Here is a 24805-nt window from a genome sequence, read left to right on the forward strand (position 1 = left end):
AGTCTCCATAACAGGTGGGTTTAGCAGATGCCAGGACTGGCATGATTGAGTCCTGGCACATGGCCCCATGGAAATCAAACAGATAGATCACAAGTGGGAGGTAGAAATAGACTGGAAGAGAATTTTAACACCTGAACTATGGCAAAGATTTTGCTCTACTAGCTTCTCGGTTTCATGAAACATCTCCCCTTGATCTGAGATTTTATCTTTGATTATAGATTTCTTTCTAAAACTCATCTGGTTTCCCTTTTTACTATGACATTTTCCTTCTCCCCCCCCCCTTTTAAATACCACTTCCACTGTAATTTTTTTTCAGTCATCGATCATCGAAGTGACTAAAAGTACTTTTTCTGTGTTTTCTTGATAGTGATATCTGATTAAACCAAACAACAAAAAGCCACATGCAGTGCCCTCGAGTGGATTTCCACTCCTCGGGACCCTCTAGGACAGGCTAGAACTACCCCTACAGGTTTCCGAGACAGTCACTCTGCACATGAGTAGAAAGGCCCTGCCCTTCTCCCATGCAGTAACTGGTGGTTTTGAACTACTGGCCTTGCAGTTAGCAGTCCAACTCATCACCACTATGCCACCAGGGCTCCCTAAAATACCTTTCGGAAGTGGTTGGGCTATTTTCTACATCTTCTTAAGAGTCTGATAGTAGCACCGGAAGAGTCAGACATTGAGGAGGGGAGAGGATTTTAAACTGGTCATGATCATGGAATGACATTTGCAAAAAGTAAATGACAGAGGTCATGACATGATTAAGTCCCTCATGTCTTCATGGTCATTTGTGAAATGGGCAGACTTTCCATGGAGCTAGCTGCTTTGCTGTTTACAGGGTCTTTAACTTCATGTGCTTTACCTCCTTTGTAACCAGTCTCCCCGTTTTCATAGTGGTCATTGCCTTTGCTCTGACATTCAGAGACACTTTCAACCAAACTAAGCCCATTGCCATTGAGTTGATTCCGCTCACAGAGACCCTCTAAGGAGAGAGTCAGACTGGCCCATAAGGTTTCCAAGGCTGGCAGTCCTATGAAGGCAGACTACCCCATCTTTGTCCCATGGCTGGGTTCCAACTCCTGGCCTTTTGCTTTGCCACTGTGACACCAGAGCTCCTAGAGCTCCTTTAAGTTTGTTTGTTTGAATGTTGATTTCATTCGAATTTTGTGTCATGAAATCACCCCTCGTGTGGCTTTGGGGTTGCTCCTTTGCTCTGCTCTATGACAGGTAATGCGTGGATTGTGACATTTAAGCAGTGACTTGGCAAAATGTGACTTGTCGGTAAAAAAAGTACTCTTCCCACCCTAAAGATTGACAGGAACAAGAGATGGCAGAAGCTGTCCCCAGCTTTTGCTGGCAAGAGCACATAGGACAAAAAATACTCCGGAGAGCTCAACACTGAATCACATCATATCATAGGGCATGACTAGATCCCTTAATCTCGCAGCTGGAGTCACTCAGTAGAAATTCTGTTGGCCGAGGGATGGACTGGTAGCCTGACAAAATTAAATTGAAAACAAACTTGGAGTACATTAATTTAGGAAGAGGATGAGAAGAAAGTAAAATTTAAAAATTATGATGGAACCACTGATAGATCCACAAAGACTCCAGATTGTCCCCTTCTTGCCCTCTGGCCATGACTAATGGCCATTAATTGTTGACATAAATTTCATCCATTTGAACATGTCTTCAGTAAAGGAAAATGAAGGGAGAAGGGTGACCCCAAGCCAAGCTATGAAGCAGGAGCTCCTGAGATGGGGGCCAAGTGGGTCACTGAAATTGCCGTTTGACTCTTAGGTTGCAGCACATTGAACTTTGCAGTTTGATCCTCCCAGTGGTGTTTCTGAGGCAGAGCATCTAGGATTAGATTGCACTGTAAGAATCCCCACAAACGTGATTCCACGGTAACCTTACCATTAGGCCCGTCTGTCTCTCTCTAGAGGTCTCTATCTATGAATCAATCTATCTTGACAACTTGAGTTCCATAAAGATGTGAGACACCAGCCTTAGTTCTTGATGGATCAGAGGAGCCTCAATATGGAGCCCCAAATAAAGTTATGCTCTTCTCCACACCAACTCTTCCTCCCCAATACCCCATTAATTTCTTTGTCATCCAGAAGCAAAATCCTTGAGGGCTCATCAGCCCCTCCTTCTGGACATCTCATCAATTCTTTCACTCTTGTTCTTTGTACCTGTTTTTCCACCCTCCAACAATCCTGTTCCTCTCATTCCTTAGGGCTAGTTTGGATGGATGCAGTACCCTTTTGAGCTACGTCCCTCCCTCCAGACTCTTCCTCTGTGATGCTCTGTATCACTGTGCCTTGCTCTGACCTCCACCTTCCCCCACACCCTTGCAGAACGGCCTGCTATCGCTCTGGCTGGCCTGTCTTGCCAAACTTTTATGTCTCACGACTTCCTTATCCTATGATTCTATCCCCCTCTGGACAGTGTGCTGCTTCTAGAGTGGACCCTATGTTCTTCTCCACCCCTTTGCTTATTCTGGTCCTTTGCTTAGATGGTCCATTCTTGATGGTCTGTATATTAAAAGTCTTAACTATTCTTCAGGGACCACGTCAGATGCCAAGACATCCATAATCGTCTCCCACCCCCCCTTCCCCACCCCACCCCCCACACAAAAGCTAATCTTAATAACTCATTCTGTGCTACTTGCTGCATTCTGTGTTACAGGCTGTGATTTTTACATTTATCTTGGTGAACTTGAAAATAAGGGCTGTATATTTGTGACCCCCCAAATATCTTGGACATCGGGTGGCATAATCTATAGGTGAGCCACAAAGATAGTCAAGGATATATAGGTACCTTCTGAAGTAGATGGTTCTCAAAGGATCCTTCGGAAGAGGGAGCTTAGGATTTTTGATGCCATGTTGATGATGTCAACTGCTATAGAGTCAGCCCCGGACTCATGGAGACCCCATGCTAAGTGGATCTTGTCATCATCCAGGGAATCTTTGCTAACTGGCTTTCAAAAGTAGAACTCTGGGCCTTTCTTCCTAGTCTACCCTAGTGTGGAAGCTCCTATGAATCTAGTTCAGCACAGTAACACACAAGAAGCTTCCACTTACAGATGAGTGGTGGCTGCATCTACAGGGCATTCGCTGGAACTGGAGCCTGAATCTTCTGCATGAAAGGTGAAAACTACCACTGGGTCTTCCCTGCCCCCTCTGTTGCTGCCTCCTCCTATTGTGAAGTACTGTTGAGTTGGATCCTACTCAGAGCAACCCTTCGTACTACAGAGCAAAACAGTGCCCGGGCGTGCACTAACCTTTTAGTTCGTATCATATTTGAGCCCATTGTTGTAGCCACTGTGTCAATCCATCTTGAGAGCCTTCTCTTTTCACATCCACATTACCAAGCAGGATGTCCTTCCCTAGGGACTGTCCCTTTTGATTCCTAGCCCTCACTCAACTTTCTGATGTATGCTAGAACATGGCAGGCTAAAAGGCCCCAAAGGTGGCCTTCCAACACTAAAGAGAATTGTTCATCAAACCAGCCAGTTCGACCAACAGTATTGAAAAGGCTTTGCAAACAGTGCCATGGTTATTAAGGATAATATTAAACATCCTTCGGTTAATGTGTAACAAAGTTGGCTCCGATGCTAATAAAAATCAGTGCTTGCTCAGGTCTTACAGTATCTACTGAAACAACTGCCAAGTTTCTGAACCACTGATCCAAGACAGGACAAAGTTATCAGCAATTGAGAAATTGCTTTTGTTTTCTTGGTTCCCTGCCGCCCTGGTCTTGTGAGAAGGTTGGTTTGGGGACTCGAGGGCCTGGGCAGTGGGGCCAAGTGTTAGAACCAGAAGCCATGCTCCCAACTCACACTGTCATGCCCTCTCGCAGCAGTCCTTCAGGCAAAAGAGATTTAGGGGTACTTGCTAACTTAATAAGGCTGCCCAAATTCTTGGTCACTTCTCAAAATGATCCGGTACCTGAAGGAGCTCCTGTCCTTGTGCAAAGACTACCAACCCCATGGCATGGCTGGTAGGTAGAATTGACAACCTCAAGGAAAGGCCTTGGCTCACGAAGCAGGTGGTTCTGGTCCTACAGAAGAAGCATTTAAAAGTGCGTGGGCTCCACTTGAAACATGCCTCACTCAAGTCCCGAACATGGGCCCCATCAAGGTTAGTCGTCTAATAAAATAAGAGCATTTCCCCAAGGTGAAAGATTACAATTATGGTAGGGGTGTGATCCTGCCAAAGCTGGCCAAGTGCCTGGCCATAATTTAATCAACCAGGATAAGAAAGATGCCAGGAAAGCATCGGGTGCTTGGGAGGGGCGGGTGGAAAGCACAGCGTCACTTCCCTTTTCTCAGGTTTTTTTTTAACCTTGTAATAAATTTGCCTGTAACATCCTGGTTTTTGTTTCGTCAGGAGGTCCTGGCAGTGTCGGCTATCTTTAAGAATAATTTCCAATTACACAATTGAAAAGAAAAGCATAAGAATTATGAAACTCATGGTTTTTTCATGAAGCATGTGTGCTTCCCCACTATATACCATGAATGATGAAGACAAATGGGTTCAGCCCCAGCCCCCTTCCTGGCAGGGGAGCTGTGTGAACAGGGCATCAATGGCAGATACCATTCAACTTGACAGTATCTACACAAGGGTTGAGCCGGTGCCTGTCCCAGAGCGAAGGTCAGCTGCTTTCCTTGAATTCAATGACCGAAACAACTTTCAAGTGGAGCCCTGGGGGCCATGGCTTGGTTCTAAGTGAGTCTTGGTTTGTTGGGGGTTTTTTTGTTTGTTTTGTTTTGTTTTTGCTGACTTTGAACAAATAATTATTGAGAGCCTCCTGGAAACGGAGTGTGTTCTAGGTGTTTGGGGCGGGGCACCAAATACCTGCCTTCATGGAGTAGAGGGGAGAACCAGACAACAAGAAAGTTAATTAGGCACTATGGGTTAAGCATTGGGCTGCTAACCAAAAGGTTGATGGTTCAAACCTATTGGTAACATCATGGGAGAAAGATAAGACTGCCTGCTCCTGTACAGATTTATAGTGTCAGAAACCTTAAGGTGCCATTTGACTCTGCCCTATAGGCGCATTAGGCATGGGAATCAACTCTGTAGCAGTGGGTGCACCGATTAAGTGGTGGTGAGTTAATCTTATTTCAGCTATCTAGTTGTTAGGTGCTGATGAGTTGATTTCATTTTAGTTATCTACTGTTGTTATAAACAGAAATACCACTAGTGGGTGGCTTTTAACAAACAGATCTATATTTTCATACCGGTTTAGGAGGCTACCCATGTGAATTCAGGGTGCCAGCTTTAGAAGAAGGCCTGCTTTCTGTGTCAGCTCTGGAGAAAGGTTCTTGCTTGCTTTCACGTGGCACAGAAAGCTCAGCTTTCCTTGAAGATATCCATGTGTCTTAGCATCGAGCTTCTTAGCACAGGAAACCTCAGTCCAAAGAATGAGTTCAACTCTTGGCTCTTCTTTCTTGGTTTTAATGAGGCCCAGAAGGCTCATCTTGGCTGTGAACTTAATGGAAGCAGATCACCTGTGGAGCCACTGGGTCTGTATAAACCGCTAGCTTTGGGGTTAGTAGCCAACCATTTAACCACTTTGCCACTAGGGCTCATGACATAGCAGGTTAGAAGGCTCTAAAGACTGTAAAGAGGAACATATTAGGGAAGAAAGATAGAAAGACCATGTTAGGGAGAGCTTGGTTACGATCTTAAGTAGGGTGATCAAAAAAGACTCCACTGAGAAGGTGGCTTGGTACAACGACTTGCTGGAGGGCATCAGAGTTGGAACCTTGAGGTGAGGGCACATCCAGAGGGTGCGAGGGGGTGGGGTCTCCAAGGTGACCAGCGAGATTGGAGGAAAGGGGAACCAAGGACAAGGCCAGAGCAGTGACAAATGGTAGAGTAGGTCATGAGGGACTTACAGGTCATCCCAAGGGATTAGACTTTTCCTGAAATGGTTTCCTGGAAACCAGTCTCCAGACACCTGGTGGCTTTTAGAATGGTATCTTCATGTACATTCATGTGTTTGCTTTCGTTGTCCCCAACCTTGGAATAGTTTCATTTGTGGGTTAAAGTCTGTTAGTTGGACATACAGTGAGTATAGACACGTGGCTCCATTCTCTTGTATTTTTTTGACACTAAGGCGACATGATGGTATAATAGGTTACCCGTTTGGGCTGCTAATCATAAGGTCAGCAGTTCAAACCCACCAATTTCTCCATGGGAGAAAGATAAGGCTTTCTTCTCCCTTAAAAGATTTACAGCCTCAGAAACTCAAAGGGGGAGTTCGACTCTGTCTGTGAGTCAGACTCTACTTGGTCCTATAGTGTTGCTAAGAGTCAGACTCCACTCAAAGGCAGTGAGTGGTTTTGCGTTTGTAAAGGAGATGTGATTGCTTATGGTTAGAATTGGTCCCCTATTCTGCTTGCTGCCAAATATCAAGGAGGACATAGATTTAAGCAACTATAATGCCTTTAATCTCTCTATATTCAGAGTGCCTAATTAGACTCATAACGTAAGTATACATTAGAGTTACTTTTATCATTAACAGCACAAAAAAGAATTATTTATAGGGCCCAGTACAAGCTCTTTAGGCACAGAAAGTGGATTAATAAGGTTGGCTCAGCATTAAGCTATGCCAGAGCCGAGTCCAAAATTTATTCCGGTACAGGGATGACTTTCTGTGTGGCCTCTCTGGCTCTGGAACTAATTTGGATGCTGAGTAGCCCCGCAGGTATTTATATGTAGTGTTTGGTATTTTTACTGGATCCTATTCTTCTCCCTTGGATCACCTAAAATGGTTAAGAATTTTCTAGTGGGATTAAGGTTGTGATCTCTGGCGAGGGGTGGGACATCTGCTCTCGGTTATTTTTGTGTGAGCCGCTTCTCCTTAAATGTATGTTCACAAATGGGCCACAGTGTTATCAACGGAGGTTGAAGGAAGACGGGTCTAGTTGCTACTCCTCAACTTGGCTTCAGAGCAATGGCTTCGCATAGGCACTCAGGTAAAACATTAACTATTATTGATCCTAAGTTGAGCACAGTTGTATTAAGCTTGTGAATTCACTCTTGGACTAAAAGGTGATTTTTGATATATGAATTTGGTGGTATCTAAATAATAAGTGTTGTAAGTTTATCTCTATTTTGTTCTTGCCTTCTAGTATGATTTCTAAGACAAAAGTGTTTCTATGCAATTAAAATGAGCAGTTGTAGAGGGGTATAACTTTTTTAGGATTATATGAAATAGTCATGTATATTTCACATTTTCCAGGACTTCTAACTAGACAATAAGAGAGACAGTGTAAGTAAAGAGGGTTTGTTTGGGCACTTTTGAGGCTCTCTCTATATAATCCTTTTTCTTGACATTGTTTTAAATCTAAGGGATTAAAAAGAGGTGAATTGAATGAAATGTTTATAAGAAAGCACCTAAAGATGTACTTACCCTGTCTTCCCCGTTACTGAACAAGATTTTTATTCTTCCCGAAGAAACAGTTACCATCCTTTTCATATACCAAGTCTACTATCAATTATTCTTATCAGAAAAAGAGACCAAGATTCAGATATTCAAGATGTTTGGGTGTTCATTGTTACCATGAGACTCTTGTTTTATAACCTGGCAATAAGAAAACCCTTTGGCCATAGACTAGAAACCTATGGGTGAGGGGGCTGACCAGAAAACCCAGCTCTCTGAAGGCAGCCTGCTGCTGCCCATCTCTCCCCTGAAGCCACAAATGGCACTGCTGCTCTGCCTGAGTGACAGACACTTGAGCTGAGACCAAGAACTTGGTCCCTAACTACCAGCTTTCCGTGAAAGGGACAGAGTAAGCATTGGTGACAGGCTTTTGGGAGACTTGATGTCTGGAACTTCATAATTGCCCATCCATTTTCAAACAATGGAAACCGGTTTGGATGTTTCTCTCTCAGTGTTTGGAAGCAAATGTGCTGCAATAGAATTCCCTACATGAAAATCTGTGATCCCGAGTGTGCAAAAGCTGTCAGTGCCCACCGCGCTAGGAACCACTTTACAAAGGCCATGCCACAAGCTTGAAGTGGTGCTCATCAGCCAACACAAACACTCTGGGTGTAGGTAAACGATTCGGTACCAGTTGTTCTACTGCACCTCGATTGTTACCCGATAAGAGTAACACCCCATTTTATTTACCAACTGAGTGACAGAATAAGGAAATATATTTGAAAGGTGAAATACTTCTAGCATATTCAAACTTGCATTTTAAATTTCACCAAATCCTTAAGTCATTTTTGTTTATCTAAGTCTGGAGGTGATTTTCACCGTGGTGGAAATTAGTGATACCTTTTAGATGAGTTTTCAAAGTCGGGAAATATCATTTTGTATTGCATTAGGGTCATAGGTCCATCAAAGCTTCACAGGAAAAAAAATCAGTCTTGACCTGAAATGGATTTTGGATAGACAGAATACAGACTCAGATAAGTGCATCAAAATCCGCTTCAGTGTCCTTTTCAATAGAGAAAATTCCTTTTTTGGTTGTTGTTATTAAACGCGTTCACTTTGCAGATTTATTTAGATCCCATTCCTTCACCTTTTGGCCTTTCAAGGTGAGGAATGAGGTGGGGCTGAGGGAGGAAGGGAAGATCGTTTGCCACATTCATCCAGCTGTTGATTCCCCTTCCCAGTCTGTGCCCCGGGGGCTGCACCTGCCTGTCAATCTGCTCTCAGGGCAAGATTCGAAAATGGGAAAGTGGAGTGAGAGAGGAGGGGTCCAACTGGATGTGCGTCTCATGGTCAGAAGATTTGGTCGGAGGTGAAACTGGACATTTTGTCCTTTTAGTGACCCCCTACTAATTCACCCCAACCAGGGACACTGGAAGCACATGTTTAATTCCGGCTGGGTAGGAAGCGCTTTCTTTTATAGGAAGCACAGAATGATGTGTTGCGCCCCATCTGTGCACCACGAAGAAAAGCTTTCTAAAAAAGGATACAATAGAACTAGCTGAGAATGTGGCCCATTAGAATTGCATTGGCACTTAATTTTCAGTTTAATAATCTATACCCAACCTTTCTGATGCTGGATAGAACCTAAGATTTGTCTTTCAGTCACCCCAAAAAGAGGAACTGGATTTGTTGTTGTTTTGTTTTTCTAAGAGCCAACTACAAGTTGGTTTGCTTAGAGCATGGCCTCTTTCTGTAGACACAGTGTTTTTCAGGAGGAAAACCACTTTCCGGTGTTAGGAGTGACTATTTCTCAGCTGTGACTCAAGAGCTCTGACTCTTCGCAGCTGTTTAGGTATTGATTCCCAAACGTCTGACGACACCTCCAGGTGCATTATTATCTCTTTTACATGAGTGTCCTATTCATTTGCTAAGGCTTCGTTCCATTTGTTGAAAATTCTCAGGAGAGCCCTATATCCTTTCTTTAGAAGCCAATACTCACATATGGAATGTCTAATGTATGGGCAAGTTGAACTTTGAAATTAGCAGACGAGCAATAACCTTTATTGGTTGTTTGTCCCCATTTGGATTGCTGTCTTTGGTTTGCACTGTACGTTATACCACTCAGGGAAAAGCACATAGTTCGAAAAATGCTACTTGTCAGAAAATCTATTTTTCATCAGATACTCTTCTTTTGAACCCCTGGGATACCAGGTAGAAAATGAACATCAGTAAGAAACACATGAGAAAACTATATATAAAAATAAGCAAGACGCAAATGCAAATAAAATAACCAATGTGACACTATTACATAACTCGTATATGTACACCATTAACCTGGAAGCCAAAACTTTTTATTGAGCTACGGAGATTTATTTAGGTAACTCTTAGGATGCTGGATGTAGTTCAGGAATGTTCCGCAAGTGGAAGTTGGCTAATTAAGTAAAGATGGAACTTGAATTTATGTTATAAAATACTTCTAATAAAAAAGTTTTTTTTTTTAAAGACGCTTAATGGTGGCAACTTTTCCCTGTTTGTCAATTGGCAGGCATGTGTCGTGGGACTCCAGTAGACCCAGTACTAAGGTGCCCTGGGCGCCTAAAGTGTATTTGCAGAATTTCCTGTGATAAAGAAAAAAAAACACTATTGTGTACAGATGAAGGCATTACAATAGCCAAAGAGCTGCCTTAGGGCAGATATCATACCCTTGACCTCTCCACACACTCCCCACCCCGAAAAATAGCCAGGAAGAAAAGTAGCATTAGTACTACAATGATCAGATACCAATCAAATGTTTGGTGGGCTGATTGATGGCATGCCTTTTTCCAGATAAAAGCAAACCTATCTGGAAGCCTTAGAAGGTTCCAAGGCTTCATATATCAAGAACTTAGATAGTGCCGTTGGGGGGATAAAAAATGACTACCTAAAAGATGAAATGCTGAAGTGTATGTAATGCAGTATGTTTACTGGGAATGCAAGAGAAGACATCAAAGGCCATCATCAGCTTTCTCTCTGCATTTAATTATTTCTAACCAAGTGAAAGAAAGTGCAGAACTTTGCTCGCCCCCTAGAATCAAGTCCTGAGGTCTATACTCCAGCAAACACGACCTACAAATCCAGATATTTTCTAACTTAAGAAGACAACTCACTGCCATCAAGTTGATGCAGACTAATGGTGACCCCACAGGATAGAGTAGAACTGCCTCTTGGGGGTTGTAAGACTGTAAATCTTCATGGGCGTGGCCAGCCTCATCTTTTTCCCACAGAGCTCCTGGTGGGTTTGAACCGCTTTCTTTGCAGTTAATAGCTCACTGTGCCATCAGGGCTCCTGAAAGAAAGTGGTTTTAAAGTGAGAAGGGCTTACTAAAGATCTCTTAAATGCTGGGAACCATAGTATAGTTTATCTTATTTTCAGATTTTCCAAACACCTTTACATAGCATTCACTGTTTGCTAGTGTTTTAATTTTTATATTATACTTATATCTATATTTTTACCAGAAGGCTAGGATCAAAAATTCCCAAGAAGCGGGACTCTTTCTGTGGGTATCTATGTGTTATTTTAATATAAAACTACTTGGAATCCTTCCCCCCCCCTTTTCGGGACCTCTTAACTTTTGCCTGTCACATTCTTAATATTTTAAGCCACTTTCTTAGACTCAGTAACCTTTTTGACATGGGAACTGTCTCTTCAGTAGGAATGTATTATTCTAACATCATAAACATGCCATGTAAAGGCTTGAGATCGTTTTATACTAAATCATTTTACCATTAGGGAAATCAGTGACAGAAAAACATGCAGCAAGCTATTTCAGGTTGCCCAAAGTTCCACTTCATTAGATTTATTGCAACAAAAAAAGAATACTAAAGTTCATAACTTTGACATAGACATTGTTAACATACTTTAAGTATTTCCAGCATGTTTACTTATTAGGCAATAAAGCCAACATTCCTAGAAGTGCCTATTTTATCTTGACAAATAAATGTTTACACACACACACCAGGCTTAGGTCAACTGTCAAAATCAAATTCCAAAAGAAGACGACCTTGTGAAATTTGTTTTTCCATCTGGATGCAGAGTCTTTGCGTTTAGGTATACGGTGAGGGGTGGGGGTGGGGGTGGTGGACACACAAGATACCCCTGGATTTTTTTACACTACCAGAAAAATAAAACTGTTGCCAAAAGATAAAACTCTAAAATACCAAGAGGTATAACACTTCTCTTAGTGGTTCTGTTGATTTGGGGTTGATTGTTTTAATCATGCCTTTCCTTGGTGTAGACCCTTTACTCTAGGGCATTGACTTTCCCATACACTTTGGTACATCCATATTCGTTAGGCCATGGATGGTTACATCATCTGGATGCCTACAAGTGATGAGTGACTTGTGTTCTAGAGCTATGAAGGGTAACCAGCAAAGACCTTGGCATTGGTAATGTAATTTTGAAGCTGTGTCGTTTTAAAATGGGGAAGGCACATTGGGTACGCTCTCTTGGTGCTAGAAACTATAGGATGGTTTCTCTTTTCAGAACTTGCCAATGTTTGCTAGTGTTTGAAATTTTAAGTTCTACTAATAGCTCTAATATCTGAAAATGACCAGAAAACTAGGGTGGAAAATTCCCCAAGAGGTGGAGCTCATTCTGTGGGCCTCCATGTCAAAGCACTTGGAGTCCATGTCTTCTCTGAAAGACATCACAAGCGAGTGATGTTAAAGGAGTCGGCTCAGCGTGTTAGCCTCAACAGAGACCTTGGTAAGGGATTTGTCAAATAGGGTCCCAGAAGATAGTCTCTGAAGTGCGAAGCCAGCTCTGTTTACTAGTCTTCCAAAGTCTGTCTTCCTGCCAAGTGGCATTTAGGAACCACTGATAAATTCATTTCCTTGGCATTTACTGTTAGGGGAGATGTATTTAGTTTTTCCACTCAGCTGTTGACAAGAAAATAAATCTTTGTTTCGTCTATCGTTTCACTAAGCAACGTGACGGGGCAGAACCCCAGGAATGGATGCAGGAGTGCAATGTTGAACGTGTTCTCTCTGTGCTGGTATATCACACAGGCACACAGAGGCTAAAGGCTGAGGAAAAGCTGACTTAGTCAGTGCTATACCGTTCAAGGACAGTCACCCGAGTGTCGTGTCCTTGGGTCCCTACCTTGGGTGTCTAACCTGTGTCTCAGTTTCCTTCTTAGTAAAGCTCTTGACTGTGCAAGCAATTGTCCTGGAACAAGCGTGCCGCTAGTTTGGTTTTTTTTTTGTATGTTCTCTCTCTGGAGAAGGCGGGGGGGGGGGGCCGGGGGAGACCGTCTGTGTGTCCCGAGGAGGCTGGTCTAGACGTGGGACTCTGTCGGCAGCCTGAGTGGCTTTGTTTAGAGTCTGACTTCAGAGTCTGCTTGGTTGGGAGTGAGAGTTCAAGGCGGGTTCTGAGACACAGGGTGTGGTTTCCTTAGCTCACTCTCTATTTGGTTGCCTGTAGCAACAGGAACCAAACAACGTGGCCATGTGTTCGTATAAAACAAACTGGGGAAGGGATCCAGAGTGGGAGCTTGGGGCTGTTGCAGGCGTGCAAGAGCTGCGGTGAGTAGCGGGCAGCAGCTTGCTGCTTTTCTGCCCTCCTCCTCCTCCTCCTCCTTCTCATCTGTAAATTAATCCTCTGGATGTGTGTTAGTTAGCTCAGTAGCCACGCTTGTGGGTAGTTGGAGAGAATTGCCTCATTTCTCCTGTTTCTTGTGCAAATTAAATAATTGCTATCAATTTACCCAGATAGCTTTTGGGGGGTTTTTGCCCTCCGGTTTTGGTGGGGACGGGCAGTAATAGAGAAATGAATTAGTGTAGGGTTAAAGTCATTGGAGGCTATTTAATAGACACTCTCATTGGGTGCCTTTAGGGTGGCCGGATTCCAGTGGGAACCTGATTCGGCAGAGTGTGGTCGGGTTTCCATAGGAGGGCAGGTGGTGGTTGGGGCTCGGCAGGGGGAGGGGAGGGGGGGCCACGCAGAGGGCAAAGGGGCTCCGGGAATCCTTAGCAACCAAAGCCTCTGCAAGAACACTTTATCTTGACATTTGGCCAGTCTGTCGTTTCTGTCAGTCAGCTAACTGGGAATAGAGGATTGCCGTGTCTTTTGCTGCCGGCTTTCCAGTAGATGGAAACTATGTTGACAGTTAACGGTTTGTCAAAAGAACTAGGTTTTGCAGCTCTGAGGACAGTGGGGCTTCAGAGGCAGCAGGAGGGAAAGTGGGCAGGAAAGCTAGCTCCCCAAATAGAGGGAGGCAGCTGGCAGCTCTGCTCAAAACACACTTTCCAGAAGCCCCATTCAGTCCTCTGGTCCCGTCCCCTTCACCCCCATTCTTCATGCCTTTGGTGAGTTGGCAAGCAGGGGCTTCTCTCACCCCAAGGCTCATGATCTTCTGACCGGTGGTGGGAAACCAGACTCGGGGCGAGGGGACAGAGTATCATCTCCTCAGGAGTGGGAGCGATAATGTCTGTCAACTTGGTACCTGGGGGCCAGCCAGGCTCAGAAGGGAAGCTCCGGCATGCTGGCTGCAGACTGCTTTCCTTGGACACACACAGAGCCGCCCTCCCCTGGGTGTTGGTTGCCTTTGGTCATTGGTTCTGCTGACTTGCCTTCCCAGGTCCCTCCAGCTACAAAGTCGGCACCATGGCTGAGAAGATGGATTGTCACTACTGCCGGGACTCCCTGCAGGGCAAGAAGTATATACAGAAGGATGGGCACCACTGCTGCCTGAAGTGCTTTGACAAGTTCTGCGCCAACACCTGTGTGGAATGCCGCAAGCCCATAAGCGCGGATGCCAAGGTAACGGCCTCTCCCATGTCGCAAGAAGATAGGCACGAGGCATTTAAGTGTAGCGTTCCGGTACCCTCCTCACAGCATCCTGTTTCTATTGCTTCTCCGCATCACTGTAAGCCCCCTGAGTGGAAGGTAGGACATGTAGTGACAGGCAGATGGGGGTGTGGGGTACGTGTGTGTGTGTGTGGGTGGGTGGGCAGGTGGGTGATGTGTGTGTAGGCTCAGCAATGTGGTAACAAACCTTGGCCCAGGAACAGGTCCCAGATGTGTCACCGACTGGCTGGCCTCACAGGGGCCCTGTCCTGCACCTAGGCACAGCCTCGAGGCCTGTCAGCAGTTGGGATGGAATTCCAAGTTCTCCGTCCTCACTCAAGTACCCCTGGACTCCCTCCCAAGAACAGTCCCCTTGGGGCCATGGGCAAGTGTCAGGGATTCTGCAGCCTCAAGAGCCAGCACTGGGGCCCTCTACCTGGCAGGAAAGGGTGCTGCCGCTGGCCCACAGTGACCTGAGGGAGGGACTCATGGTGGCTTGTGCGATTTTGCTTGGTTCTTAGGAACTGCATTACAAGAACCGCTACTGGCATGAAACTTGTTTCCGCTGCGCTAAGTGCCTTCACCCTTTGGCCAACGAGACCTTTGTGGCCAAGGACAACAAGATTCTGTGCAACAAGTGCACCACTCGGGAGGACTCTCCCAAGTGCAAAGGGTGCTACAAGCAGATTGTGGCAGGTACTGCACACATGCCCCATCCCCCACCCCCGCTAGGTCACAGGCCCCTGGAGGCCACTCCTCTCCTAACCCCGCCCCAACCCCTGCTGGTCTACAGGGAGGAGGCTCCAAGGGCAGAGATGGTGTGGGTGTGCGTGCGGTGGTGGGGCTAATGTTGCCGTTAGCTGCTTTTAGACCTTAGCATATATATGTACACATATATATATACATGTATATATACGTACACATATATGCTCGCACACACGCACACACGCGGAAACTAAAGAACACTGGAGAGAAGTGTCTGTGACAAGAGCATGAAGTGAAAAGTAGGTAGCACTTTCTCCTTTGGGTATAGTAAGTGACGGGAATGCTTCTTCCGCAGGGTGCCTTCTGCTAAAGGTTCTAGCGTTGTTTCCCCTATTGGAACAGAAAGGCCAACACAGGTTGGGGGGAGGGGGAGGGGGGGAGGGGAGTGGGGAATTCAAGCATCAAATCCTGATAACATGAAGCAGGGGTCTCTGGGGTGGTGCCAGCCAGGAGGCCGACATTAGAGACAGGGCCCCCTGGGCAGGTGAAGTGGAAGCTTCGAGGCCCAGAAGTGCAGGGAACTACCTGCATTCCCTCACCTGGGGGTGGGGGGAGCCGGCCTGGGTCCTGGCTGGGGAGCTGAGCCATGCAGCCCCCTGCAGAGCTCTGTCAGTGGGGCTATCCAATTGCTTCCCCTGCAGGAGATCAAAACGTGGAGTACAAGGGGACCGTCTGGCACAAAGACTGCTTCACCTGTAGCCACTGCAACCAAGTCATCGGGACTGGAAGCTTCTTCCCTAAAGGGGAGGACTTCTACTGCGTGACTTGCCATGAGGCCAAATTCGCCAAGCATTGCGTGAAATGCAATAAGGTACGTTGCCCCGGCAGTGCTGCCCTCTGCTCCAGTGTTGGACGGTTTGCAGAGCATTGCACACACACTATCCCATTCCATCCTCACGACAGCCCTGTGATGTAGGGATTATTATTCCCACTTGTCAGATGAGGAAACTGGTAGAGAATGCAGTGCTGTGGCCGCGCCCAGCTGTTGTGTGGGCACCCGCTTTGGGGGGCCCGTGTAGCGGCTGTGGCGGGGGGCGCTCGCACTGCCCTCGGGGTTATGCTGCCCTGGCTTGAGAGGCCTGCCTCCACCACTCAGGGTTGCTCCGTAACCTCGGAGAGGGGCTCTGGCCTCCTCTGAGCCTCAGGATCTTCATCTGTAAATTGGGGATAATAACTGCGCCTGCCTCCCATGGTTGCCGTGGCGATTCAATGAGATACTGTCTACCCAAGCACCCAGCACAGTGCCTGGCACGTAGTAGGCATTCAGCAAAAGGGTGGTTGAATCTGAATCCGGTGCTACACTCCCTGGTCTAGGCCATCACATCTGGAGGAATCACTTACCAGGATCAGCCCTGGCATGCCGATTGCTTTGTGTGTGTTACCTGCTCTAAGAAGCTGGCTGGGCAGCGTTTCACCGCTGTGGAGGACCAGTATTACTGCGTGGATTGCTACAAGAACTTTGTGGCCAAGAAGTGTGCTGGATGCAAGAACCCCATCACTGGTAGGCTAAAGAGTCCTTGCTAAGTCTGCCAGGCTAGGTTTTTGCGCATGGTAACCATCTCTCATTTTCCTGTCGTCGGTATCATCCACAAAGGCCCCAAAGAATGCCCTTCGTCCCTTGCCACTGTGGTCCGAAAGGCCTCCCAATAGTTTGGATTCTCTCCCAGGCCAGGCTAGCCTTTGCAATACAGAACACTTCCTGACCACTGCTGACCAATGCTGCCGGAGTTCACATGCCTGGGACCTGCTGGGCCACAGGCAGGCGCTGCTAGGGGCTGCGGGTGGGGGAGGAGGCGGGGAGTGGGGGTGGGGGGACGGTGGGGGTGGAGGAGGTGGCGGGGGAGAAAGCGGTGGGGCTGGGGAGGCTTGAGCAAGTGAGTGCGCCTGGGATGCTAATGCCCTGTAGATGAAGGGTAGGGTTCAGAGTTGCCTGTTAGCAGCAGTGTGCAATCCAGAGTGCAGCTACTCACGTCATTCCTCATCCTGCGGCCGCGGTCCAAGTGCCCTGGGCCCCTCCCCTGCTTCCACTGTTCCCATCTCCCCTGGGGAGCCTTGAAATGTACATTTGAGAAGACTTTTGCCATCCTCAGGGAAAAGGACTGTGTCAAGAGTGAGCCACCCAGTCTCTAAAGCTAGGAAGCCCCCAGTGTGCCACGGGAAACGCTTGCCTCTCACCCTGTTTCCCAGCGCCAACATCCGGGGCAGGCATCCGGGTGGAGAGAGAACTTGTCCCTCGTGGGTGGTGGTTCTTTATAGAAAAAATCGAAGCTTAGCAGCTCCTCGAGGCCCGGTAAGTGCACACCCCACAAACAGCCCAAGTTTGCCTCCTGGTGGCCACTTTGATGCCATGGCCCTGGTTATGCTGGGAGGTTGGTGCGCGGCACAGCACGTTAGCAGTGATGTGGGAATGTGGGGGCTTAACTCAGGGGAGCCCTTGGCTAGCTCCGGCACCTGGACAGTGAGGGACAGTACTGGATGGACATTGAGCGCCAGAGGAGGGGAGCAGTGGCGTGGGGTAGCGTGCTCGGCGAGGGTGGAAGGAGGGGTGGCCGGGAGCCTGGTGGCACTGGCTCGGTGTGTTTGTGGGCTCTGGGAAGGGGCAAGTCATCATTGTATCTCTCTGGAATCGCAGCTGCCTCACCTGTGTTCACTGGGCGGTCTTTTCTCTTCTCTTTTTTTTGTTTTCAAACAGGGTTTGGTAAAGGCTCCAGTGTGGTGGCCTATGAAGGACAATCCTGGCACGACTACTGCTTCCACTGCAAAAAATGCTCCGTGAATCTGGCCAACAAGCGCTTTGTGTTCCATGAGGAGCAAGTGTATTGCCCCGACTGTGCCAAAAAGCTGTAAATGCCACAGGGGCCCCCCTGTCCTGTAAAATGGAAATTGAACCGCATCCTCGGTGCCCTCCCCTTCCCCTGTGCCATCAGTAGGGAAAGAGTGGTGTTTCACCTCCTCCACGTTGTCGCGCTGTTTATTTTTCCCTCCCATTTTACAGTGTTACTCACCAAAAGGGCACACTGATCATACTAGGATTGAGCAAAAAGCAACTCTGCAGCGAACTTCACTTCTCTCTAGCTGCAATGACAACCGGCAACCTTAGATAGACGGACTCTTCCGCATGTTTACCATAGAGCAGAAAAGTACTCACCCTTTAGCCACTTAGTGATGTAAGCAAGAAGCGTAAGCGCTAACCCTTCCCCGCTGAGGTGGCTGTCGTGGCTCCGCTGGGCCCCACCGTGCAGTCACACAACATGTGAGAGTTGCAGCGGCTGCTTCAACTCGGGCTGCTCACGCCAGCTCCGTGAGCAGAGAATTTCCCACCATGCATGGTCGAACTCCCTCGCCCCACCTGCGGCCTGCCTCCTCTTCTTTGTGCTTTCAAACAACTAACACGGATTTCCAGGAAAAATGAACATTTGAGCATCATAGCTGTAATTCTGTGTAAACTGACCTGCCTCTGTGCTAACCATTGATCTCCCTGTGCAGTCTGTTTTCTGAGTGTTCCTCTCTTCGAACCTGGCCCAGGCGGGTGACTTGAAAAGTGTAGGCAGAGCCAAGCAAGCGAGCCTGTGAGAAAGGAAGAGGGGCACAGCAGCAACTTGGGGAAGCTTAACCAAACTAACCCCACTGTCCGTCTTAGTTTCTTTAGTGTTTAATTAATGCTCTTTGTTGTTTTCAGAAATAATGACCTAGTTTTGAGTTTTGAAACTTGCATGAAGATACTTTAGCCCCCTTCCGACCATCCTGCAGTTTTGAAATTCATCTCCCAGCAGTAACACTCTAGAGGGATCACTGAGCAGGCGCCAAAGTACCCTCTTCAACGCAGACAGGGCAGTTCAAAGGGACGGCGTGTTGAAACTTGTAACATCGTGGTTGTCTGCTCTTTGTCCCCATGTTAGGGATGGCTACCAAGGCCCTTGTGCCTCCTAGGACTTTTCCTCAAGAGCTCAACTGGATATCTGGGGTTGTGGGAGGCTATCATTCTCATGGGCAGAACCGGATTTCCACCTGCTGCTTACAAGAAATGCAGGATCACCTCCTTACTGTATTCTACATGATTGCATAGTATGAGACACTACCAGATGTCAACATGTAATGACAATACATATTAACCTTCTTGTAGGAGTGGTTCTAGAAGCTGCTGCCTCATTTCTACATTTTGTCATTAGCTATTCTCTAATGTTTCAGTGTATCTTGGCCGAATTAAAAGCAGCATATCAATAACTTTGCCTCCTGTCTTTTATTTCATACCGCCCTGGGGAAGTGCTCTTAAGGCGAAGCTACTGATTGAGAAACATGAATGGCATCCTTCAGTACTTCCAGGGCAAACTCAATTCAGTGAAATTGCGTGGCCCCAAAGGGGAACTAGAAGCCAATGAAAACAAACAATGCTACTGCAAGCCAGTCAAACCCAACCCCAAATCCCCAATAACTGATCCTATTTCCTAAAGTTTCACATCCCTTCAAAATAATGGCTTGACTTGTGTCTAGCCCAACCGAGGGTGGGGTGGGGCGGGGCGGGAATCCTAGATGAGGCATGTCATTTGAAAATGACAGTCCCTCTTTTGTTCATGGCTTCTTTGTTGCCCAGGAACCCCTTTTACCCGTGCCTCCCAGCTCTGCCACCCACCGCTATGTCCTCAACTACCGTGCCTTGCCCTGTTTGCTCATAAGAGCCCATCTCTGGCTGTGGTAGTGGTGTGGTTGTGAGTTGAGCTGTGATCCAAAAGGTCACCAGTTTGAAATCACCAGCCACACCATGGGAGAAAGGGCTTGGTATTCTCATAAAGAGGTACAGTCTAGGAAACTGACAGGGCCAGTTCTAGGAGTCAGCATTGACTCAAGTGCATTGTGTTTGGCCTTTGGGGTTGCCTATTTGGGCCCACATACTTTAGGTGGGGGTGGGGTGGATGTGGGGAGAGGGAAGTGGACCCTCATCCCTGCTCGCCATGTGCTTGTAGGGCACATCGGTGATTCACCCCTGCTGCGGCTCACGCTTTGGGCCATCTCCCCACACAGCATTTCAAGGTTGCAAAAAAAGACCCAGTGCAGTGCCGCAATTACACACTCATTGTGAGCCATAAGATACCGCAGGATCAAAACAATGGGCCATCCTTAACATTTGCCATCTTTGAGATGTCTTAAAAGACCACAAACTGGGTGGCATGTAAAAGCAGAAATTTCCCTTGGGTCTGGAGGCTGACAGTCTGAAAATAGGCGTCATCCTGCCTCCTGAAAAGGCGAGCTTATCCCTTGCCTCCAGCTGGGCATAAGGTGGCCCCCTGAGGAACCCGGTTGGCTGTGGCCCCGCCTCCTGAAAATGAGGGGTCGTCTCACCCCTTGAAGGAGGCAATATCAGATAAACCCAGCTGATGGTGGCCCCGCCCCCTTAAGGTACCACCTTATCCTTTTACAGGAGGAGAGGGTGGCTTTACTTCCTGGAATTAGCTGACTGGCCGCATCCCTTGAAACCTTGAGTGATCTTGAACCCAGGAGATGGCGATCCTGGCCGGAGAATCATGTCGGTGCTGGCCTCGCTCCTTGAGGCTAGGTGTACCCCATCCACTGAACCTAAGGACTAGCCGTATTAGGTTGCTAACTGCAAGATCACTGGTACGAAACCACTGCCTGTCCAAGAGAAAATGAGACTGTCTACTTCCGTCAAGATTTGCACTTAGAAATCCACAGAGGCAGTTCTACTTTGTCTGATCTATGAATCGTAATCCACTCGATAGCAGTGAGTTTGAAGTTTGAGGTTCAGCTGAGGAGATGGTGGTCTGCCCAGTGGAACCTAGCTGGCTATATCCATACTCCAAGAAGCCTAGGTATAGCCTCGTCTCTGGAACCTAGGAGACAGACAGCAGCTCCTGTTGAGTGGACTATCCTGAGAGGAGTCCTGGGGGAGGGGAGGTAGTGGTTACATGTTTGTCCCTGTGGGACACAGATGAGGCCTTCAGCTCCTGAAAAGAATGACAGTCTTTTATGGCACTGAGTTTGTTTTGGGTTTTTTGTTGTCTATACACTGAAATTGAGGCTTAATGTCACCCCTAGAATTGAGGAGATAAGTGGTTACATCCTCCGGATGTGACTATGGCCTCACCAAAAGGAAATGCCCAGCCCTGAATGAAAGAGATGGGCAGTCCCACCCACTCAAACCCTGGTGGAGGTGATGTCTCCTATTGAATTTTGCGGCCTACTGCTCTCATTGAGGAGCCCTGGTGGGTGGTAAAGCGTTGGGCTGTGATCTACCAGGTCAGTAGTTCAAAACCACTAGCGGGAGAAAAACATTTTTTGTTTTGTTTTGTTTTTTAACTCCAGTAAACAGTCTCACAAACTCACAGGGGCGGTTCCACCCAGTCTGATAAGGTCACTATGAATTGGCCTCCACTCGATGGCAGGGAGTTTTTTCAACTAGGCATCTGTGACCTTACCTCCTGAAATAGAGGGAATAACAATGGAGTTGGTGGTCCCACCTCCTGAAACCCTGATGGCCTTGTCCCATGCCTTGAACCTAGAAGACTGCTTTTCCCATTGGGGTGACCAGGATGCCAGCGTCCTTGACACTTGAATGGAAAGAACAGTAGCTCTGTCCTCTGGAAACAAGGTGGCAGTGGCACAACCTCCTGACACCCTGGAACAGCACTGCCCTCTGAACTAGAAGATGGTGGCCCATGCTCCCAAACCCCTGATAGTTGTGGCCCTGCCCCTTGAACCTAGAAGACTGTGGTTGTCTTTGTGTGAAGTAGGTGTTTCTATGCTCTGAGGCTGAGTGCTCCCATCCCACTTTTGAAGAACAGTGGCTATGTGCCTTGGAACTGCGAAGAACAGCAAAGGCCCTTAAAGGGAGGCCGGAGCAAGACGTGGCTTTTTTAAAACCATGACAATCTCAGAAACTCACAGAGGCAATTCTGCCCCGTCTTTTAGGGTCGCTAGGAGCCGGTATTGACTCCATGGCAGTGCGTTTGAGGTTTTGAATTTTCAGGTGGATAGTGCCTCTGCCTTTGAGGTCTGAACTGAGGTGGTGAACTGTCCCTGAATGGAGACAGCAGCTCCACCCCAGAGAAGCAAGGGGGAGAGCTCCCTGCCCACTGAGCCTAAGAGACTGCCATTCCCTTCGAGTGGATGTGTGCCCCCTCCCTCCCCTTCCAGCCGCTCCCCTTGACCTGAGGAGATCTTGTCCATGCCCTCTGGAGCCTACTGCTTGGAGTCTGGAGCCCATAAAACTGAGGAGTAATTCAGGCTCTTGAGCTGAGCTGGTGGTGGCCCCATCCCTGCAGTCCCGAGGACTGATAATGTTCTTTTTGCGTGCGGAAATCACTCTACCCCTGCAACTGAGTGAAGTGATGTCCTGCTCCCTGAAACAGTGGTGGCAGTGGCGTCGCGGACCTCTCATCTAAGAAAATGTAGTTCCCTTGGAGTGGATTAGGCCTCCCATGTCCCCAGAAACTGAGGAATGAGCCCCCTGTTGGAAGGACACAGTCATGTCCCTGGAAGCCAGCTGGCTGTGGCGCTGCCTCCTGAAACCGAGGCTATGATGGTCCTGCCCCGTAGACCATTAATGGCGACGCCCGTGGACAGCATCCTCGGAGTCTGCTGCTCCCTTCGAGTGGAGTCGGTGCCCACGTGCCCATGGAAACAGGAATAGCCTCCTGTCTTCAGTATTTCCAGCCCGAGGGAACCTAGGGGGCAATGGCTCTGCCTCTAGAATCTGAAAGTCCCAACCCCTGGCCTGCGAAATGGTGGCCCTGGAGAAAGACGGAGCTTTCTACTCCAGTAAAAGGTTACAGTCTCTGAAACCCACAGGGACCATTCCACCGCATTTTATAGGGTCGCTATGAGCTGGCATGAACCCCATGGCAGTGAGTGAGCCTTACCTTACTGAAGCAGCTCTAGCTCCACCTCTTACAATCAAGAAAAAGCCCCACACCTGAGCTGAGGAGGCTACTAACCTCAAGGTCAGCACTTCAAAACCACCAGCTGCTCCTTGAGAGAAAGACAAGGCTTTCTACTCCAGTAAAGACTTTCATTCTCGCAACTCACTGGGACATTTCTACCCTGATCTACGGGGTAGGAAAGCCACCACTTTGGTAAGTTCAAGGTAAAGTCCAAGCACATTATCCTACTTTAAATAGCATTCCCACAAATGCTCCCCTAACAGCTATGCTGCCTTAAAGTGAGCACATGGTTGATTTTCTCTATATATAGAAGCAGACATCCTGTTGCTATGTCTTCTGCTGTGTCACCCAGCCCCCCTCATAACTTCCCCCGATGCAGGTCTTAGGTTTCCTCACCTGTGAGCTCAAGGACCTTACCGTAGATTCCACCCACTCTGTGACGTATATAACCACTGAATATGCATGTCTTATGGCTACCTATAAATATCACAAAACATGGCATGGGTTTGGATTTATGGCAGGTCCGATCCCATGGGCCTCTCATAGTGTCCCATGCCAAAGCAAACTGCAACCCCGAACCATTGCCTGGCTTTACCCCATGGGCTTCAGGCACTGAAGCGGGTTGCACAGTGAAGAAAAGAAAAAAAAATAAAATAAAATAAAAAATAAATATCACAAAACAGAAAAGATTGCCTCTCTTCTCTCACCTCTATATGGACCATCAGGAGGGACTGAGGTGAGCGTGCTACCGTAAAATGTGTCTGACTCCTGTACTTTATTCCCACCCCTATCTTTCCTATTCTCTATGACTTCACTATGATCTTTACATAGTGCAGCCATACAATTGCACTGCTGACCCTTCGGTTGTTAGAGGCCGACTTCGTCTGATACTGATCCCTTTGAGTGGAGTAAGCATTCTTTAGTCTCCACAAAGAGGAATCTCCCACCCGTCAATCGAAGAAAGGAGCCCTGGTCACGCACTGGGCTTCAACCCAGAAGATTGGCAGTTCGAAACCACCTGCCACTTCCCTGGGGACAAACGGGGCTTTCTACTGCCATAAAGAGTTACAGTTTCAGAAGCTCACAGGGGCAGTTCTACTCGATCCTGGAGGGTCTCTATGAGTCAGTATTGACTCCGGGGTAGTGAGCCAGTCATCGAGACAGTAGCTCTTCCTTCTAGAACCAAGCTTGTTGTAGCTCTGCTCCTTGAAACCGAGCACCTGGCCTCCTTCAACCATTGGGGAGGTAGTGGCTCCCCGCAACCCCACCCTCAAACCTATGAGTCTGTGGCCAGGAGTCTCTGGAACCACCCACTGAAAAAGAGGGACTAGATCTGCCTTGAACTGAGTTGGTTCTACCACCTAGAACCAGGATGAAATCAGCCAGCGCCTTGAACCTCGGATGCGGCTTTCCCCTTCTCCCTTAGATTGGACTAGATGTCCACTGACCACGAGGACTAGCCATGCACCTTCAGCGGAGGAGACAGCGGCTCCAACCCTGGTAACACTGGTTGCTGTGACCCTACACCTGAAGCCACCCTTGAATCCTTGGAGTGGATTGTATGTCTGGTGATGTGTTGGACTGTTCACTGCAGAATTTACAGTTTGAGCCCACAAACTGCTTAGTGGGAGAGAGATGAAGCTGTCTGTTCCCGTAAAATGGGAGCCCTGGTAGCATTGGGCTTATGTATTGGACTGCAATCTGCAAGGTCAGCAGTTCGAAACAGTCTTGGAAACCCACAGCGGTATTTCTACCCTGTCTGGATCAACTCAGTGGCAGTGAGGGTGTGTGTGTGTGTGTGTGTGTGTGTGTGTGTGTGTGTGTGTGTGTGTGTTCATTCTGCAAAACTTTACAGCCTTGGTGGTGGTGGATTGAGTGGGTTAGGCCACTCTGTCTCCTGGAATAGTAAAAGTCCCATTACATC

The 24805-nt window shown here is 47.6% G+C and overlaps 1 protein-coding gene and 1 non-coding gene across 9 annotated transcripts in view; both read left to right on the forward strand.

Annotated features, from left to right (window-relative positions):
* Positions 1 to 19210, forward strand: part of FHL1 (four and a half LIM domains 1) — a 65725-nt gene extending 46515 nt beyond the window's left edge. For 3 of the 8 annotated variants that reach the window (XM_075539254.1, XM_075539249.1, XM_075539250.1), the window contains 5 exons: positions 14013 to 14194; positions 14743 to 14917; positions 15628 to 15797; positions 16301 to 16487; positions 17679 to 19210. In XM_075539254.1, the coding sequence (XP_075395369.1) occupies positions 14039 to 14194; positions 14743 to 14917; positions 15628 to 15797; positions 16301 to 16487; positions 17679 to 17833 (843 nt within the window). In that variant the 5' untranslated portion in view covers positions 14013 to 14038 and the 3' untranslated portion in view covers positions 17834 to 19210. Of the gene's footprint in view, positions 1 to 6831; positions 6989 to 12829; positions 12958 to 14012; positions 14195 to 14742; positions 14918 to 15627; positions 15798 to 16300; positions 16488 to 17076; positions 17277 to 17678 lie in introns of those variants that run through there. The other 5 variants (XM_075539255.1, XM_075539248.1, XM_075539251.1 and 2 more) reach the window with 5 other exon arrangements.
* A 4169-nt stretch (positions 19211 to 23379) lies between these two features.
* LOC142435388 (small nucleolar RNA SNORA42/SNORA80 family) lies at positions 23380 to 23513 on the forward strand. The gene has a single exon (XR_012781451.1). It is a non-coding gene; the product is annotated as a small nucleolar RNA SNORA42/SNORA80 family (small nucleolar RNA).
* The last annotated feature ends 1292 nt before the right edge of the window (positions 23514 to 24805 follow it).

Source organism: Tenrec ecaudatus, chromosome X (assembly GCF_050624435.1).
Source record: "Tenrec ecaudatus isolate mTenEca1 chromosome X, mTenEca1.hap1, whole genome shotgun sequence".
NCBI lineage: Eukaryota > Metazoa > Chordata > Mammalia > Afrosoricida > Tenrecidae > Tenrec > Tenrec ecaudatus.